The following is a 17443-nucleotide window of genomic DNA, read 5'->3' on the forward strand; positions in this document are numbered from 1 at the left end:
TTGTATGACTTTTTTTTACACAATATAATTCCTCTAATTATTCTGCATATAAAAATATTAATGTAGTAATATCAAAAAACTAATAGTTTACGAGATATTTTACACTTTGTGTTTTTAAAATATCTCGTCAACTATTGATTTTTTGATATTATCTTAATACTTTTATATGCAGAATAATTAGAGGAATCATATTGTGTAAAAAAAAATCATATCATAATTTCATTTAAAAAAGAGCTAACCTTCATATTTTTTTGATGCCTCCATCTAAAAAAAACCAAAATATGTACTTCTTGAAATTCTTCCACTTTCATTTGAAACATTTTTTTGTATTATCAAAAAGAGATATTTCAGATAGTCGATTTAAGTAAACCATCAATATACTATTTCACTTTAACTTACTTTATTATCTTAATTAAAATTGTAGAGTGAAACACAGTACTAGTTAGAATAATGAGATAATATATATACAGGGAAAAATTATATACTCTAAAGTCTTTGGAGTAAAATCTCATACTATAGAGTGAAAATTGAGCCGATCTTGGAAAGAGCTCAATTTTTAATTTTAAGTGTGAGTAGATTTCATTTTTGAGAAATTTAATTCATTTAGAAAGCATCTTTTTTTCTCTTGTGAGATTTTGACAAAATCTCCACTACAAGGTCTGTTCTTTTTAGCTAAAGTTCTTGCACGGTTTATCTTTCTTCCTTTTCTCTCCACGTTGGAGTGGAAAGATGAACCGTGCTAGAAGTTGAGCTAAAAGAGAAACAAATCTATAATCTCCATTGCGTACGGCCCTGCTGCAATGCACCACCACGGTACAGCCACGTAGAAGACGAGCAAAGGCGACTCTCGTCTCGTCTCTCTGCGCCACTCGTACCGCATACGCCACATGCCTGATGCCACATGGGCGGAGGAAAAGGAGAGAAACGGGAAGGCGAGAGGGGTAAGGAAACTACGTAACGCGCACGGCGCACCGGTACGCATCGTTCGTATGATTATCGTCGCGTGCGCCGAGTTCGAGACATTCGAGTCGTCGTCATTCTTGTCGGTGAGCGGCGCCTAGTCGGCCGATATTAGTCCGCGAATTTCCGACGATCGTCTCCGTTTTCCCGCCACCCCGCTTCCCGGTGTACTTTCTCTCTCTTTCTCTCTGTCGCCCTCTGTTCTATTGTACTCGTCGGCACGTATACGCATCGCGTATCATCGCGCGTACGGACGTATAGAAGTTCGGAGTTCGGAGTCTCGGGAGCGCGCACACCGCATTTCGATCTCTTTTTTCCGGCGCGGTTGATCGTAACCTCTCGTCTTCCTCGGCGGCACTCCTCTGCACTCCTCGCTCGCCCACTGATAGACCCAGATCGGTCAATCAGTTTGGTTTTGGTCAAGATGGCCGAGAAGAGCGGCTCGCCGGCCGCCACGACCCCGGAACAGCAGCAACAACAGTCCCAGTTCCTGTCGGACTTTATTGCCGAGATCGTCAAGAATCCACTGAACCTCGCCCTCGTGGGCGTGATCGCTATTCTGGTGTATAAGATCGTCAAGAGCCGCACCCGGCCCGAGGAGACTATACAGGAAGTGAAGAAGCTGCCGAAGCTACGCCGCGATTTCACGATCGAGGAGCTGACCAAGTACGACGGAAAAGGCCCGGACGGCCGGATACTCGTCGCCGTCAACGGCAGCGTGTACGACGTCACCAGAGGCGCCAGGTTCTACGGCCCTGGTGAGTTGTCGCCGGGGCATTTCGCATCAACGGATCAATTCTCCTTCACCCGTCGATCTCTATCGCGCTTGTTGGCGATCGAATGATGTTTTTTTTTCTCTCCCCCTCCTAATCATGATTTAATTTTCCGTTTCTTCCTCTTCCCTTCTCTTTCATTTTCATTTTTTTCAATCTGTTTATTTCTTTTTCTCTCGGACTTCATTAGCCGTTTTGTTATTAGTCTGTAGGAGTGTCCGATGATATCATACTCCACACGAACAGAAATAAAATCGTGAAAGTCTCGCGATCGTCACGACCAATTGTGCTTCTCCAATTGCGCCGCGATACTAAGTTAACGATAGCGGTTTATCATGTTCCGTGACGTATAGCCTGGCGAGAAGGTCTCGCGTCTAAGTATGTAGCACGAATGGATGTAAGAAGATTTTTTTTTCACGATTCATCTTTCTACATTATGAAGAAAAAGGAAGAAAGGTGAATGTGAAAGAGTTCAGCTGAAAGAATAGGCCTATGGTTGACGAAACTCGAGAACTGGAAAATTATTTTCGGAATCTAAGCCCACCGAGCAAAGTCATAAAGTCGATGAGCGATTGCAGCTGAAATTATTTGAATTAGCACACGAAGGAATGTCGCACACTTGTTCTCCTTATTTTACATACTCTTTGATTTCTAATAAAGATAAGGCTGTGTTCAACTCAGTTACACAGTTATAAAGTTCTTCAATGATATGATAGATTCTTGGTTCGTTACTGGATTTAAATGTATGAATTAATAGCTGCATTCAGCAGAGAAAACAACTTTGCAACAGCTTTGTTTTAAAATTCTTTAATATGATTATTTTGTACATTTAGATTCATAAGGAACCAAAGGCAAGAATCAATTGTATTAAAGAATTTTACTATATTTGCAAAACTGCTTTTTTTTACTGAACATAACCATTGATAAGTTCAACAGAATGTATATTCTACTACTGTTGGTAGTTTTTCTTTATTAGATAGATTCATTAGATAGAATATATTCCTCTCAATGTAAAAATATCCAATTGGAATGAAGAAAACTTTCACCAGTTGTAAAATAAGTAATTTGCTAAATGCAGTCATATTAATGAATTTTACAATACTTGCAAAGCTGCTTTTTCCGTTGAACGCAGACAATATGTAAAGATCCAATCGGTTATGTGCCTTTAGTCAAAAGAGATTGTACGTGATGTGCATAAACATCCTTCGAAAATCTTATGCTTAATATACATTTTCTATAGATGGGCCTTACGAAGAAAAATTTATTTACTTCAGTTTATGCACAATTCAAATTATGCGTTTTCAATAATAGTTCTTCCAACAGAGAAAGAAATGTGACTTAGAGCTACTTTGTAACAATGCACTGATTATATAATTTATACATGTAAGAAATGAATATGGAATTCTATTTTTAAATTAATTATTGTTAGTAGAAGGAGGAGACTTGATTTATAAATTTCAATTTCCACACAAATCCATCTATATTTTCTATTTAATGTCTCAAAACTCCACAGACTAAATATTTCTATTCCTATAGGTGGACCCTATGAAGCGTTTGGTGGTCGAGATGCCAGTAGAGCACTCGCGAGGTTTGAAGTAGTCGCTGCGACGGATAAATATGACGATCTAAGTGATCTGAATACTACAGAAATGAATTCTATCAAGGAGTGGGAAGAACAATTTAAAGGTAAACAAATTCGTGCATGAATAAGCAATAGTTCTTTCAACATTAATAAATAAACGATAAAGCATTATTCCGTAATACTGCACTGCATTAATATATTTACATAATTTATATATGTAAGGAGTAAATATAGAATTCGATTTTATTTTAATATTAATTCTTAGTAAAACACTTTCTTTGGAAGTGTTATCTATATAGAGCATACATTCTAAAATGAAATAAGCTGCATTTAATTTGAGTTCCTTTCAGCACTTCCATTCTTATTTTGTATTTAATGAATGCTCAAGGCAGAATGATGATAATAAGCAGAGCATTCAAATCAAATATACCGTATACTGCAATAACTTATTATATAAGATATAGACTTTAAATTCTATATAAATATTCTTTTTAGTGTGATATTTTCATTGCTCCTATGATATATGAGATAATGTATTCTATTTTTAAGTCAATATTAAATCTTTGAATAATGAATCTCATAAATAATGAATGAGAACACGATTCAAGGCTTTTGTTATGGGCGTTTTAATTTACAGATGTTTAAAATATAATATATAAAGACACGTAAATAAATTATTTAGAAGAACGATAACATTATAAATACAACGTTTGCTTTAATTACAGAGAGATATGATTACGTTGGAAAATTATTAAAGCCTGGCGAAGCACCGACAAATTACTCCGACGAAGAGGACGAGGGTAGCCAACGGGAGACTGAAACAAAATCAGAAAGCTATGATGCAGAGAAAAAAGCGGATTGTAACGAGGCTGCCGAAAAATCAAAGAGCGATTGACCGCATGATCGTATGTTGGAGGCAGAACTGTTACAGGAGCACACTACGCACACGCTGTTGTTACAGAAATCTTTGAAATTATCGCTCATGAATATATTTCTGGACATTCGGCCGAATATTTTATTACTTGGTAACGGTAACCGGATAAAGAAGCGAAATGCTGGCTTTTAATATTGCATTGGAAATATATAAAACACATTTCCGAAAAAGCTGGTGATTATACTATGTGAAGACTTTATTTGGGCGTCCAGTTCGCCGATCAGCGTGCTGACGCTTGTGTCTTTTAATGTTTTTATATATGTACAAAAGATTTTCTACCAAAAAACGCTAAGCCGAATCAGTGGCATGTAACAACATACATATTCCATTGTAGATTCTTGTTGAATTACTATTTCGCTGTACAACACGCGACTGTACGCGCCTGTACCCGCACGAGTACGGCGATATGATAAAGCTGACGTTGCATTTGAAGTTTAGTTTTAAGTCTGCTTTATGGAATTTAAATCCTCTCACGTTTATGCAGAATTGCGAATTAAGAAACAGCCACCGAATTGTGGGAGAGAGAAGAGGACAGATAGAGGAGAGAAAGATCATACAAAGACATACATTTCGGAATAATAAGTTTGCGAATGGCGCTCGTTAATTCTGACCAAGCACTAAAGATATAGTTACATTAATGTTACACTTTTAATATGTAATTGTATCAGAAATGTAATTATTATCATAAATGATGGAAAATGTGGTATACCGATTCAGAGGTCTTTCTCTCACTCGCGATTGTCTCGATGAAACAAATTGCATTTTTTTTTTTTTTTTTTCACGTAAAAGTTTTAATTGCTGAAGTAATATCGGAAAACTGAGCATAACGCGTGTATCTCTAAGTTTATGTATCTCTAAGTTTATGCACAGATGAAAATAACAAGTATATGAAATTTTTTGTGATGGATTTTAGCATTGTAAAGTTCTATTACAAAAATTCAAAAGAATCAGTATTCATAGATATTTTTTTTTTTTTTTTTTTTTTTTTTTTTTTTTTTTTTTATCGTCTTAAGTAATGTCTTGAGATGTTGATCAATATAATTCTATTTAATTTATAATATTTTCAGACTTTTAAAGAATTGGCTTTTATGAATACTGTTACTCTAAGATATTACATTCGCAAATATTTGCGTACTTCCGCGTTGAGTAGTGTTTGACACTGCAGCGCATCGATTTATTAATAGCTTTATTCATCAATAAAATATGGGTTTGGTAAATAGTTATATTTAAAAATAAGTTTAAGAATAAAGATTAATATTAGAGTTACGTAAAATATATATACATATATCTATATTTCTACAAGTGAAAAGTTTGCATGCACTTCCTGTGTATAATTTAAAACTAAGATATAAGTTAAATTGTATTTTACATCTTGTTAGCATTTAAAATGGCAAGAAAAGTATTTATTGTATATCACGCGTTGTGCTAGTAGTTTGAAAAAAATGGTGTATATAATTTAACATGGTTAGATAGTATTGATTGTGGCAAATAAAGTTTTATTATTGTTTATATTAATTCAACGGCGAGTGCACGTTCAGTTTGATCGTCGTCATGTACACGAAGAATATATGGATACTTTTATTCTCTAATTAATTATTTGGAAAGAAATTTTTCCTCTCCATTCTTGAAAAGCAGTGATCATTCTCAGTATTATGAGTATATATTACGGGCGTAATGTTGTAGCTTACAAAGACGACAAAGATAAATTAATGTGACTTTAAAAATAACGTTAAAAATGAAAACAGTCGAATTATAAAAAAAGATTCTTATTTCAAGCATTCGAAGTAAAGTTTAATTTAAAAATATTAATAGATTTGTTCTTAGCTGAGCTTTTTGTACTTTATTTCTTTGTTACGTTCATGTGATTGGAAAAACGAAACAATCACATGAACATTTTATTGCCGATAATTGACAAATTTTGATACTGCTGTTTTTTCGGCGCCACAAGAACAAGTAACGATTCGCGGCTGAATCTCACCCAACAGGTGGCATTCTTGTCCCCCACAACAGAGTTGGCAGACTTGAACGCGCTCAAACCACCACAGTTGCGTTCGGGAATGCACATCGAGTGCCTCCAAGTAATATTTTGCCTTTGTTACTCAGCGAATGTTAAACAAAGATAAATTAATGATGTGTATTTTCAAATGCAGCCTCTATGTATTCTAGTATAGAATAGTAGTATATAATACTACTCTAAAAATGCACAGTCTACATTCTGCATCTGCACCAATCTGCACCAATCTGCACTTACAATGTTCATGGTTCAATGGATTGACCATTAGCCAGCATTGGCCAGCATGTAGCGATGTAGTTTGTGATGTGAGTGTGTCACGATCTATCGTAGATTTTTGGTCAGGAAGCGGCAGAATGTTATTCACTAGTCGCACGATTACTTGAGGTAGTCCTTCGAAGAAGCGAAGGTCATTCGAAGATCCAGCATGGCTCATCTAAACGGTGTATTGAAGGCCGTGGAAACGCTGAATGGGTTACTAGAGTTGGACACTCCGTCGGATCCTGGAGCAAGGTATGAACGGTAAACACTTCCTTAATGACGATTTCTGTTCCTTAATAAATGCAAATGCTTCAATAGTAGGAAGGAGAAGGTGTCATGCTGTACCATCATCGTCGAAGGAATATGTTCGCCTACTGTCAGACAGAATACCAAATTTCCACAGATTCTCAGTGCCACAATTGAAACCTTGTTGGCACTCTGTAATGATGATGAGTCTGATGTCAGGATGGTCGCAGATGAATCTCTTAATAAAATTATCAGGGTACAATTATTATTTTAGGGCTATTATTATAGCAAATTTATTACCCTTGTATTACATTTAATTTCTAATCAACACAAACTAATAGTAACAAAAAGTAATATAATATTAATATTATAATTTTACATTCAACAATATAAATGTAATATAAAACGTGGTGTTACATAATAGTTATTGTTGAGCAAAATTATAATAATGTTATGTTAAGTTTAATTGATGTGGACTAGATTAGCATATATTAGAAATTATTTTACTAGAAGCTATTAAATTAGCAAAGTTAAATATTAACAGCATATAAATGTTTGATACGATTAAATGCTTAAAAATAATATTGTTCCATTATTTAACAGAATTATATTATTTTATTGTTAAAATTAATTACATGCTACTCTATTTACTTTATATAAAGTAGCCTTTAGTGTACACTCACATGTAGTACAAATGACTGAATTTATCATTAGCCAGAAAAGTTATAGGTATTCATAAATAAAACATAAAAACATAAATACATTAAGAAAATCAATATTTAAAAGCAATTCAATAAATGTTTTTTGCTAGGCGATGGTCGATAGTAATATCGTTAAAATTCAGATAGAGCTTTATAATGAAATAAAAAGAAACGGACCTGCACGCATACTGAGGGCTGCTCTTTGGAGATTTGGTTTGCTAAGTCACATGATACGTCCTTCAAGGGGCAAAGCTTATGTATCAAATTTAATCCCATGTATAGTGATTATTGCGCATCGATCAGAGGATACTGTAATTGAAACATTATCGCAATCATTACCATTAATCTTTAAAGTATTAGGACCATTCATGACAGATAAGGACGTCAAGGTAAGCGTTTTGACATTATCACAATTATATACATTAAAAGCTATTTCCATAAACTTGGGAAAAATTAAATCTTGTTTTTTCAGAATTTGTTGAGAGCGTTCTTTGAAAATATTTCCTCTCCTCAGGCAGTTTTTCGTAGGGCAGCAGCTAGTATGATTCTGACAACGTGTATAAATTGCAGAAAACCACAGGTTTTTTTTAATTATGTGTTGGATTATATATTAGGTACGTTAAATAATTACGATACGTTGCCTAACATTCGTAATGCAAAAACATTCGTTTATTAATAGTGTATATCTTATCAGATGTAACAACATTAGGAAGAAACGTCGAGGATCATTCCTCTACTGTTATAGGCATCTTTGGATGCCTCAGAGTGATTTTACCTTACATATGTAAACCTTCGGAGCCTCAAGATGTTGAAACACAACAGATAGATAGTCTGTTACACATTTATGAATTGTGTTTGCACTATACAAAATGGCATTCTGATCATAATATTGTAAACGCAGCTTTAGAGACTTTGACACAACTTCTAAAAATGCCTCCAAAGCCATTAGTATCTGTTTTATTGTCGTCAGAAGGCATAACACAAAGCAGAATAATATTAAATCAAAATGCATGCGTTCTCTCGCTGGGTCACACAAGTCTTTCCAGCGCGAGTACTGCTTGTGGTGCAAATTCAGATTCTATTTTAAACTTGCACGAGCCTGATATTCCGGAGATTACTCCGAATGCAGAATGGATCGCAGATGCGGAAACGACATTGCCAATCACGTGTAATTTACAAACACAGAATGAATGTATGAGCGACGTTACAGAGACGAAAGAAAGGATATTAGAAAGTTATTGCCATTTGAAAATCGAAACCACTGACAGTAAGAACGAACATGAAATATGAATTCGATAACTTGCGTAATTTTGTTTATTAGCTTTCAGTTTATTAGCTTTCAATGTTTTAGATTCGATTGCGGAGGAATGCAGTGATATCGAAAGCGAGATGGAAAAATCCGAGAAAACACCTTATCCAAGCTTGCAAAGTGAACATTCAAAGGAGGAAGATTACTCAGAAGAAAACACTCTATCGTTCGCTTCCCCTAAGAAGTCCTCCCTGGATTTCGCATTGTACGAAGTGGACATTGGAAGTTTCACAGACTCGGATATGCCCGTTAAGTTTTGTTGCCGTTACTTGGTGTCGTCCTTTTTATTGGCTGGCAAATCCGGGCAATTGATATCGGACAAGTTATTTCGTGTTAGTGTAAAAGCTCTCGCTCTGACATGCGTGGGTTACATTCTCAAACTTTATCCACACTTGTTTACAATGACCGTGGCCAAAGAATCAAGCTGCAATGAAACAAACCAATTGATTGCAGACATTTTGCTATTTGCCAATCACCCAGATCCCCAGATCAGGGGTAATATAACGATGGTAATTGGAATCTTTTTAAAGTCTATATTTGTTCAGTATGGCGGTTCCTTCCGGAACTTTGAAATGGAGTGTATGACTCAACAAGGACGTAGAAATATATTATTGGAAGATGCAATAAAATTACTTTTAAAAGTGAGTTTATACGTTTTATAAAGGACGACACCAGTCTCGAGAGTTTTTAACTTACATCTGTTTCTGTCGAATGTATAGGGCTTGAACGATGATTCCGCGACAACTTGCCGCCAAACGTTGGACGCGTTGAACCTCTGTTTGCCAGAGTTACTAGATTCCATCAACAACGAATATGGTCTTACCATCTTAACTGCGTTGCCAAAACTTGTGAAAAATCCATATTTTCTTGTGAAAGTAAAATTAGCTGACTTATTGAGCAAATTATCGTATATTACAATAGAACACATAACGAGACAATCGTTATTTCAAGAGCACTTTATCGATGTTATAATAGCGTTATTAGGTGATCAGGACCAAAGAGTGAGACATGCTGCGTCAGATGCGATTGTTAAGTAAGATACATTTCTAATTATGCAATTTTATTATTTATTCGAATATCATTTTATATTTCTTTTATTATAGGAGTATCCCATGTTTGTATTTTCGACACCCTCAAGAAGATACTGTTACAAGGAAGGCTACACAATATACTCAACAGTTTTTAAGTGTGGTAACATCAAGTATCTCAGAACTATCGTCCTATCAAGATAAACATAAGCCATTTGTAAATACATTTATCAAGCCCTTTGTATTTCTGAATCATCAAAACGAGACGAATTACGATTCTAGTCTGGAATACTCTTTATCCCGTATAGTTAACATTCTAACGGAAATACTAACGGTGCATTCTTCAAAATATTTAATATACGGCTGTTGTGAAACTCTTTTTTGTTTGAGCGAGACTTATCCCACTACGGTTTATGTCAGAGGATGGGACTGTATTTTATCAAAGACATTGCTGAAAAAATCTAAGAAGAATAGCGATCGATCGGATGCCAATGATATTAGTTTCGTAAATGAAATGATTTCCTCTCCGGTGTGCAGCAGTCTCTTATCATTGGCATTGCCACTGTTAACATCATCGACCATTAGTTTAGATTTATCCACACATCGACACTTGATTCTCCTCGCCGGTAATTTGGCTTCTGGATTAGCCGTTTGCAATTTTAAGACTGGCAGTGACCCGATGAAACTTTGGAGTATGTATAAGGACAAATACATGGAATTACTATTGACACACATCACGAGAGTTCTCAATATCTTCGTCCATGTCATCGATGAAGTGCAGGTAGTGCAGGCAAGTGCTAAGCCCGTATTGCCATCTTTGTCCACACAAACGTTGTCGCCTAAGAAGAAGATCCTGTCGGAACAAAAGTCAAAAGAAAAGGGAGAAAAGATTGGCGTCTTGAAGAGTGGGAAGGAGCAAATGGGAACGTTCATAGGTATGCCGCATTACATGAAGATATATGACATTCTGAAGGCAGCACATTCCAATTATTCAGTCACCCTGCAACATGAAGCCAGCGAGATGTATCTTTCCTTGCTGAATGCGATGTTAGACGTTCTCTCGCAGATCCTTGAAATCGCATCTGTCAACGAAGCAGGTAGAATTGCAGAAGAAGTGTTATGTTATCTAAAAACCACTGTCGTATTGTCACCAACGGCAACGGTTCAATGTGTGCAACAACTGCTGAAATGCTTATTTGGTACGAACATGTGCGCGCAGTGGAGCGAACTAGACATACAGAAGAATGTGGATCGATGCAACGCATTACAAGATGATGTCAGAGGTTTTTATAATCAGTGTTTTCAACATCCCGCCAGACAAATGGCGAATACGATAAAATGCATTGGGAATAATTGCAGAGGCGAAAACGAGCCAGATAACGGGTAAGTATTCTAATAGTTTGATAGTAATACCTTATGCAGGCTGACACACTGATGCCTTTTCTTTTGCTTCCAGATGGATAGGATTGCTGCGCAGAAAAAGTGATCGTAAATTTTCTTCAGCGTTTAAGACTTTGGCACGATCTTCAGATCAGAAAACATCCGTCGCATCCTTTATCCGACTCTTCGAACCAATGGTTATAAAGTCTCTGAAACAGTACACTGTTACGAGTAACATTGCGTTACAGTGTCAGGTTCTGATGTTGCTGAGTCAACTGGTTCAACTGAAGGTTAATTATTGCCTGTTGGATTCTGACAAAATATTTATCGGATTTGTGTTAAAACAGTTTGAATTTATTGAGGAGGGCCACGTACAACAAACCGAGGATCTCTTACCGAGAATGTTCAATTTCTTAGTGCACTTGTCGTATGAGAAAAATCACTCCAAGGCGATAATAGGCATACCAAAGATAATTCAATTATGCGATGGTCTAATGGCGAGCGGGCAACCGGCGATCTCCCATTGTATACCCGCGCTCGCGCCTGTCATTGAGGATATATTTCTCATCCGTAATGGAAGTTCAAGCGTGATCGAACAACGGGAGTTGGAAACGACAAGAGATGTGCTAATAGCCATGCTACTACGTTTGGTGGAGTATCACGAAATAGTCGAACTTTTAGCACTGTGTCTGGCCGAATCCAGATTTAGCGGGGATGGCAACGGCGAGGAGAAATGGCGAAGATGGTCCAGACTCACAATGGACACCGTGCTTCCGATATTGGCTGCCGGAAAACTCAGAATAGAATCCGAGAGGGCTCACGTCGCATTAGTGAAACTGTTCGCAGCAATTTCGCCCACAGTCTTTCGGCCAGTGGATCCACTTCTGAAAATATTGTTCACCGCATCGATACCTACGACTGCTCCAATCCTCAAACTAAAACGTTGGCTAGGTATGATCAACGTCGTATTGCTCTCCCTGATCTCCTGCGCGAAGGAAGAAGCAATGCTGGCACGCCTATCGGATCTCAACATATGCATTTCAGACATGTCACATCTGTTATCGCCACTTCGGAGCTCCTTTTCTCGCGAATGTGCAGATCCATTGAACGCCTCGAGCATCCAATCGCGCCAAATGCCACCTGAGCAAGTATTTGCTAGATTCATATTCAAAGTGATTAATCTGATAAGCACGAAGGTGTTTAGTCTACTTGGTCTGATAAATCATAAGTCCACGGACCCCTTTATCGATTTCTCCGATTACACAGCAGATGATAATTATCTTGTCCATCAATTTGCATTCTTTCTGCAATTGTGCATTCATATGTTCGAATCTGGCAGTCATTGCAAAGTGGCGAACGCAACAATGCAGATGATTCAGGGGCGTAACGTATCCGACGAAGAAAAATTGCTTATCGACGAATTAAACCACTTGATGCTCAGCATTGGGAACGTGTGCCCAACAGTGACGTGCCAGTGGGCATATCTGATGATCCTGTTGGGATACAACGAAATGTCCTTCTGGTCGAAAGTATTGGGCACCAGCAGGTCCGATCATGTTCGATTGAACGAGAAGAAAACACGCGATTGTATTAACAGCAGTACGAACATCCAAATTATTAGAAGAGGAGGCATTATATTATTCTGCGACTACATATGCGAGAATCTCAACGATGTAGAGCCGCTAACATGGCTGTTAGTAAATCACATAGAAGAGGCAATAAACGTCGCTACCGAATCTCCGGTAAGGGATCTCTTGACTACGGCGATACACAGGAATCCGGCGGCTAGTGGGCTGTTGGTGCAGGCTGTGGCAACGAAATGCACAGATTTATCGCAACCTAGTTTTATAAAACGCTTGTTACAGTGTATCGAGGGTTCACACCATTCGCAAAGCGGTGCGGTTATAATGACTTTAATACCACGGCTGTTGTCTACCAAATATCTCGCTTTGTCGAGAATGGCTGCAAAGATTGCCAGCCGCCGGGTGGAAATACTGTTAACTACTAACGCGGAGGATGTGAAGGATCAGTTGTCGAAGGATGATATCGTGAAGATCATGGACATCTTGCAAACCACCAAATTGGCAAGAAAACACGGCGGCTTAGTTAGTTTATTGAACAAGCTGGCGGTACAATATTACGATCTGTCACCATTAGAACTTGATCAATGTAGACCGTTCAATCCGTCCACCGTGAAGAGCATTCAGTTGGATCGAAATTGGTTCTTGCCTCAAGTGAAATTACGTTGCTGCCACGCAAGCGCCAGTAACAATCCTATGGAATTAGCTCAGTTATTAAAGGATTTGGATTTTGATGATTGTCTCAGCATTCTTTCTTGTAAAGAATTCAATCTGAAGATCTTGAAACACTGTGTGATATTGGGAGCTCGCCTTACTGTCGAAAAGTGCCAAAAGTTGGAATTCGGAAAAGCACAGAGCGAAAAGGATTTTTATTTCGATGCTAGTCCTTTGTATGTTGCTGCCAAGCAGTGTTTGTTGGAGCATATTCATTATATTTGCGATCTTGTACCGAAACCACATCAGATTTATAATCCGGAAGCGGACAACAGTAGTGGAAAGGAACTAAAATATGCTACTAGATTCTCCGAGTTGCTAAGCGACGCTCTGTATTGGGAGATCCTCTTCACAATAATTCCAACTGTCAAGGTTTACATGAAGACATTACCGAAACTAGCTAAGTACAATGTGGCGAAGAGTGATATAAAATTCGAGGAAGATATCGCTAAATTTTCTATGCTATGCATTGAATTGGCACATTGGATGATCTATTCGGATAGGAAAGATGTCCATAAATTAAGACCGCATGACATGGACCTCACGCTAAGTTGCGCGGCCGAAATTTTGCGGCATGCCGCTCCAAATAAGATTTTTGGTGACAATACGCGTTATACTTGGGTTTGTTCCGCGGCGATCTCTCTGACGAAAGTTGTGGAAAGTATACTAACGACGATGGATCCCTTGCCGACAATGGATTGCCAAGCGCTGGAGCCAGCTCTCCAGGATGAGGATACAAAAGATTACGCCCGGGCGTGCATTCAAATGGCATCGATAGTGGCCTGGCTTGAAAAGTGTCAGGCGGATGGCACTACGAGAAACATACCACCGTATCTATTCAGTATGATAAAGTCACTGATTATCAGCATAAGTCGTCAGCCATTAGTAAACTCTTACATCTTAACGCCTCCATTAGTGTGGAAACGCGGTTGCCACATCATCGGCTCAGGTCCTACCAAATGTTACTTTCCGCTTATGTCATCGGAATCTAATCTTCTGCAGGAGGTGGATGTTCTGGAGCAGTTTATCTACCGGGTAAACTTATTGGGTTGGACGTCCAGATCACAATTCGAGGAGATTTGGATGGCGTTTCTGAGCGTTCTCAACTTCCTGCAAAATGAGAACACGTCCTCGGATGAAGTCGCAGCTTTGATACAAGCGAGCAGCCTGGCGATTCAGGCGATAACGAGATTATTGCTGCAAACATTATTACTGCCGTGTCCTGGCAATCCTGGTGCTAGCACTCTGATCCATCACCCAAGAGATCCCCAACTTTCCGTGTATAAAATCAGCTCTCAGAAACTATTTGCGATACAGGAACTGCTTCTGTGGAAATATGAATACATGAACGATACGGAAAGTAAGATCGGCTTGAAATTGGATCACATATTTAAGCGAGGTAATGTGGAGAGAACTGTGGTTTCCGATAGATATATGTATAGCCAACTATCGGTCTCATACTTATGGTCGCTGTGTAATCTATACGAAGACAAATTGAATGCTTCCGTTCTTGATTTGAAGAATAGGCGGAACGACGCACTGATGTCCGCCTCCCTCGATCTAGACTCTTGCCTGCGCTTTCTGATAGAGCACTATACCATCTGGACATCGCCGCAAGCTAGTACGCCTGTTCAATTGTTGACGGAGATCATAAAATCTATTCTGGCGATCTCAGAACTCTTCCTTGAGAGATCTCAATATCAGTGGATGCTGGATGTGTGCCTGGAAGTCTCGAGGGTTCATCCAATGGAGAACGCGGTCTTGCATCAGTATCTGGCCGTCTCTGTGTGTAAAGCCGCCGCCGTTCTAACACCTTTGGTACGCTAGAAATTCCATACATATAATAAAGAAATAAAGATCCTTCTTTTTAATCAACATCATTTTATAGGATTTGGACACATTAGATAAAGTAAAGCGCATAGTGGACGTTAATTTAAAGTCGGTCTTCCTGGCTTCCAGAGTGTCCGCGCTTCACGGCTCTCTATACTTGCTGCAAAGCGCGGTACTGGCTAAATGCGAAGAAACAATGAATATTATACATCCTCTGGCTATTGAATATATACAGAAGCACATTGATTCGCAGGATTCAAATAGGTAATAATTCAAAATAATTAAATTTTATTTGATAAAGAAGTATTGAAGACATCTATTATTTGTTTGATGCCGTTTTGTAACCAATCTAATTCGTTTTTGCTCTGATATAGTATTCTAAGCCAGAGTGAAGAGCATCAGGGAATAATGTGGGCTCTAGTGTTTTTCTTATTGGAACACGCCGAGGACACACCACCAGACACAGAAGCGCCGGCCGTGTTGGAATTAGTCCTTTCTCTAGTCACATCTCAAAATATCTCATACGGTTTACATCAAACTCTTCTGCAGGTATGTTGGTTCTTCATCTTTGGTTGATACGTAAGTAACGTAAACTGCTTATTTATCTTGATAGGGTCTTGAGAGACTTGTAGCGACAAAAAGCGTTATTGGCAAGGTAGCCGAGCAGATCGTTAAAGTCGCGATAGACCGGCTGAAACAACCTAGTCCTTTGCTCGCATTACCAGCATTACAACTTCTGCTGACGTGCATGTATACAGAAGCAGCTGATCGACTGAATCAGCCTGGTATCGAAGAACCATTACCAGATATGGAGCCAGAGACGTTGGTTCGATCTATCGAACGTATTTCCGCGATATTCGACAAAATCCGCAAAGGACATTCCATGGAGGTGGAGGTGCTATGCACAGTTCTGTCGTATCTCCTCGGGGACTTCTTCCCACCTTCGGAGATCCTTACTAAAGTTATAGGAGAATTCTTGTCCCCGCAGCAACCGCACCCGAGATTACTCTCTGCTGTTGTCTTTAAAGTTTGTAAATTAATCGAGGTTCTCAAATTATATCATGACTGAGATGAAAAATATGCAAATGTATGATTTGGTCTGATTTTATGCCAGGTCTGTGAAAAAGCGTGTACCTGCACGGAAATGGAGCTCCTTCAAGACTGGGTGGTCTTCAGTTTACCGAATTTTATTCAAAGTTTGCCGATGGCAATGTCGACTTGGTGCTTATCCTGTTTCTTCATAAGTGCGTCGACAAATCATTGGTTGAGAGCTTTGTATCCTTTTCTCACCGACATAACTTTGTAATTTTCTTTGGAGAAATAATCTTTCCTTAGCTATAATATGGTAGATTTCCGTATGTCCAATCGAGAATAGGAAAATATGAATATGAAGACAAGAAAATATTGTGTATAGCTGCTTCGGATTTCTATCATAAAGTAAATCAATGTTATTTAATTCTTAGCTATTTTTAACATCTATTTTATTTGTTGATTTATTGATTTTAGCTATCTAAAGAATCTCAAAAGAAAGCATTTGTCGAGACTTTCGAAGCTGCTGCGAAAGAACCTGGAACTCCATTTAGCGATATTCTAGCTTCCTTTTAGATAATGCTGCCCATAGTAATCGGAAGAATTCAAAAGAAAAATATCTTACGGAATATTAAACTCAGACTGTAAAAAACGATGTACAATTTCTGATGCGTTGACGCTACGTCACGCGTGTATATTTGTATGTATGATGATATTTATTTTACATTATGTCCCATCAGAAGAGAGATACGCAAATTGTTTTGCAATAAATAGTATTTTTTAAATAAAAATCGTATATGGCATAAATGTTTACATAAATATGCCCCTTTCAATAATCATCCAGCATTCATTTTGTATATTGTCAAATTAGAAGTCTCTGAATCTTTATCTTTGACTATACATTAATTTCGTAAAATTATTGAAAGTAGAAATAATTCCCTTTAAATTCTAAAATTTTTTCAAATTATTCTTAAAATGTTTTTTCTTATAAGTAATATTAAATAATACTACTTTTTTCCTAAATTGCTGTTATTTTTATAATTATTCCAAATTATATAATTATCAACTGTAATTTTGAGTTGTCCATTAGACTAGAAATACATAT

General features: G+C 37.8%; 3 protein-coding genes across 3 annotated transcripts in view; all 3 read left to right on the top strand.

Moving 5' to 3' along the window:
• The first annotated feature begins 950 nt into the window (after positions 1-950).
• LOC108691076 (membrane-associated progesterone receptor component 1-like) lies at positions 951-5842 on the top strand. Its single transcript, XM_018198714.1, has 3 exons — positions 951-1718; positions 3270-3419; positions 4041-5842. Exons 1-3 carry the CDS (start codon positions 1385-1387, stop codon positions 4208-4210), a joined length of 654 nt encoding a protein of 217 aa, XP_018054203.1. The 5' UTR covers positions 951-1384; the 3' UTR covers positions 4211-5842.
• A 731-nt stretch (positions 5843-6573) lies between these two features.
• LOC108691077 (huntingtin) lies at positions 6574-17176 on the top strand. The gene is made up of 15 exons (XM_018198715.1): positions 6574-6773; positions 6840-7023; positions 7579-7857; positions 7941-8082; positions 8163-8735; positions 8820-9418; positions 9497-9810; positions 9881-11188; positions 11262-15297; positions 15368-15573; positions 15684-15858; positions 15923-16336; positions 16424-16584; positions 16659-16746; positions 16816-17176. Exons 1-15 carry the CDS (start codon positions 6688-6690, stop codon positions 16912-16914), a joined length of 8664 nt encoding a protein of 2887 aa, XP_018054204.1. The 5' UTR covers positions 6574-6687; the 3' UTR covers positions 16915-17176.
• The window catches only part of LOC108691075, a 6183-nt gene continuing 5714 nt past the window's right edge, over positions 16975-17443 (top strand). Inside the window, exon 1 of the mRNA XM_018198713.1 lies at positions 16975-17038. The gene's annotated coding sequence lies outside the window, so the exon portion shown is untranslated. The remainder of the gene's footprint in view (positions 17039-17443) is intronic.

Source organism: Atta colombica, unplaced genomic scaffold (assembly GCF_001594045.1).
Source record: "Atta colombica isolate Treedump-2 unplaced genomic scaffold, Acol1.0 scaffold383, whole genome shotgun sequence".
Taxonomy (NCBI): Eukaryota; Metazoa; Arthropoda; class Insecta; order Hymenoptera; family Formicidae; genus Atta; species Atta colombica.

Coding starts and splice junctions, on each gene's coding strand:
- LOC108691076 (XM_018198714.1), top strand. CDS start 1,385: ATGGCCGAGAAGAGCGGCTCGCCGGCCGCCACGACCCCGGAACAGCAG. Junction 1,719..3,269: donor CGCCAGGTTCTACGGCCCTG/GTGAGTTGTCGC, acceptor CTATTCCTATAG/GTGGACCCTATGAAGCGTTT. Junction 3,420..4,040: donor GTGGGAAGAACAATTTAAAG/GTAAACAAATTC, acceptor CTTTAATTACAG/AGAGATATGATTACGTTGGA.
- LOC108691077 (XM_018198715.1), top strand. CDS start 6,688: ATGGCTCATCTAAACGGTGTATTGAAGGCCGTGGAAACGCTGAATGGG. Junction 8,736..8,819: donor GAAAATCGAAACCACTGACA/GTAAGAACGAAC, acceptor TCAATGTTTTAG/ATTCGATTGCGGAGGAATGC. Junction 11,189..11,261: donor GAAAACGAGCCAGATAACGG/GTAAGTATTCTA, acceptor TTTTGCTTCCAG/ATGGATAGGATTGCTGCGCA.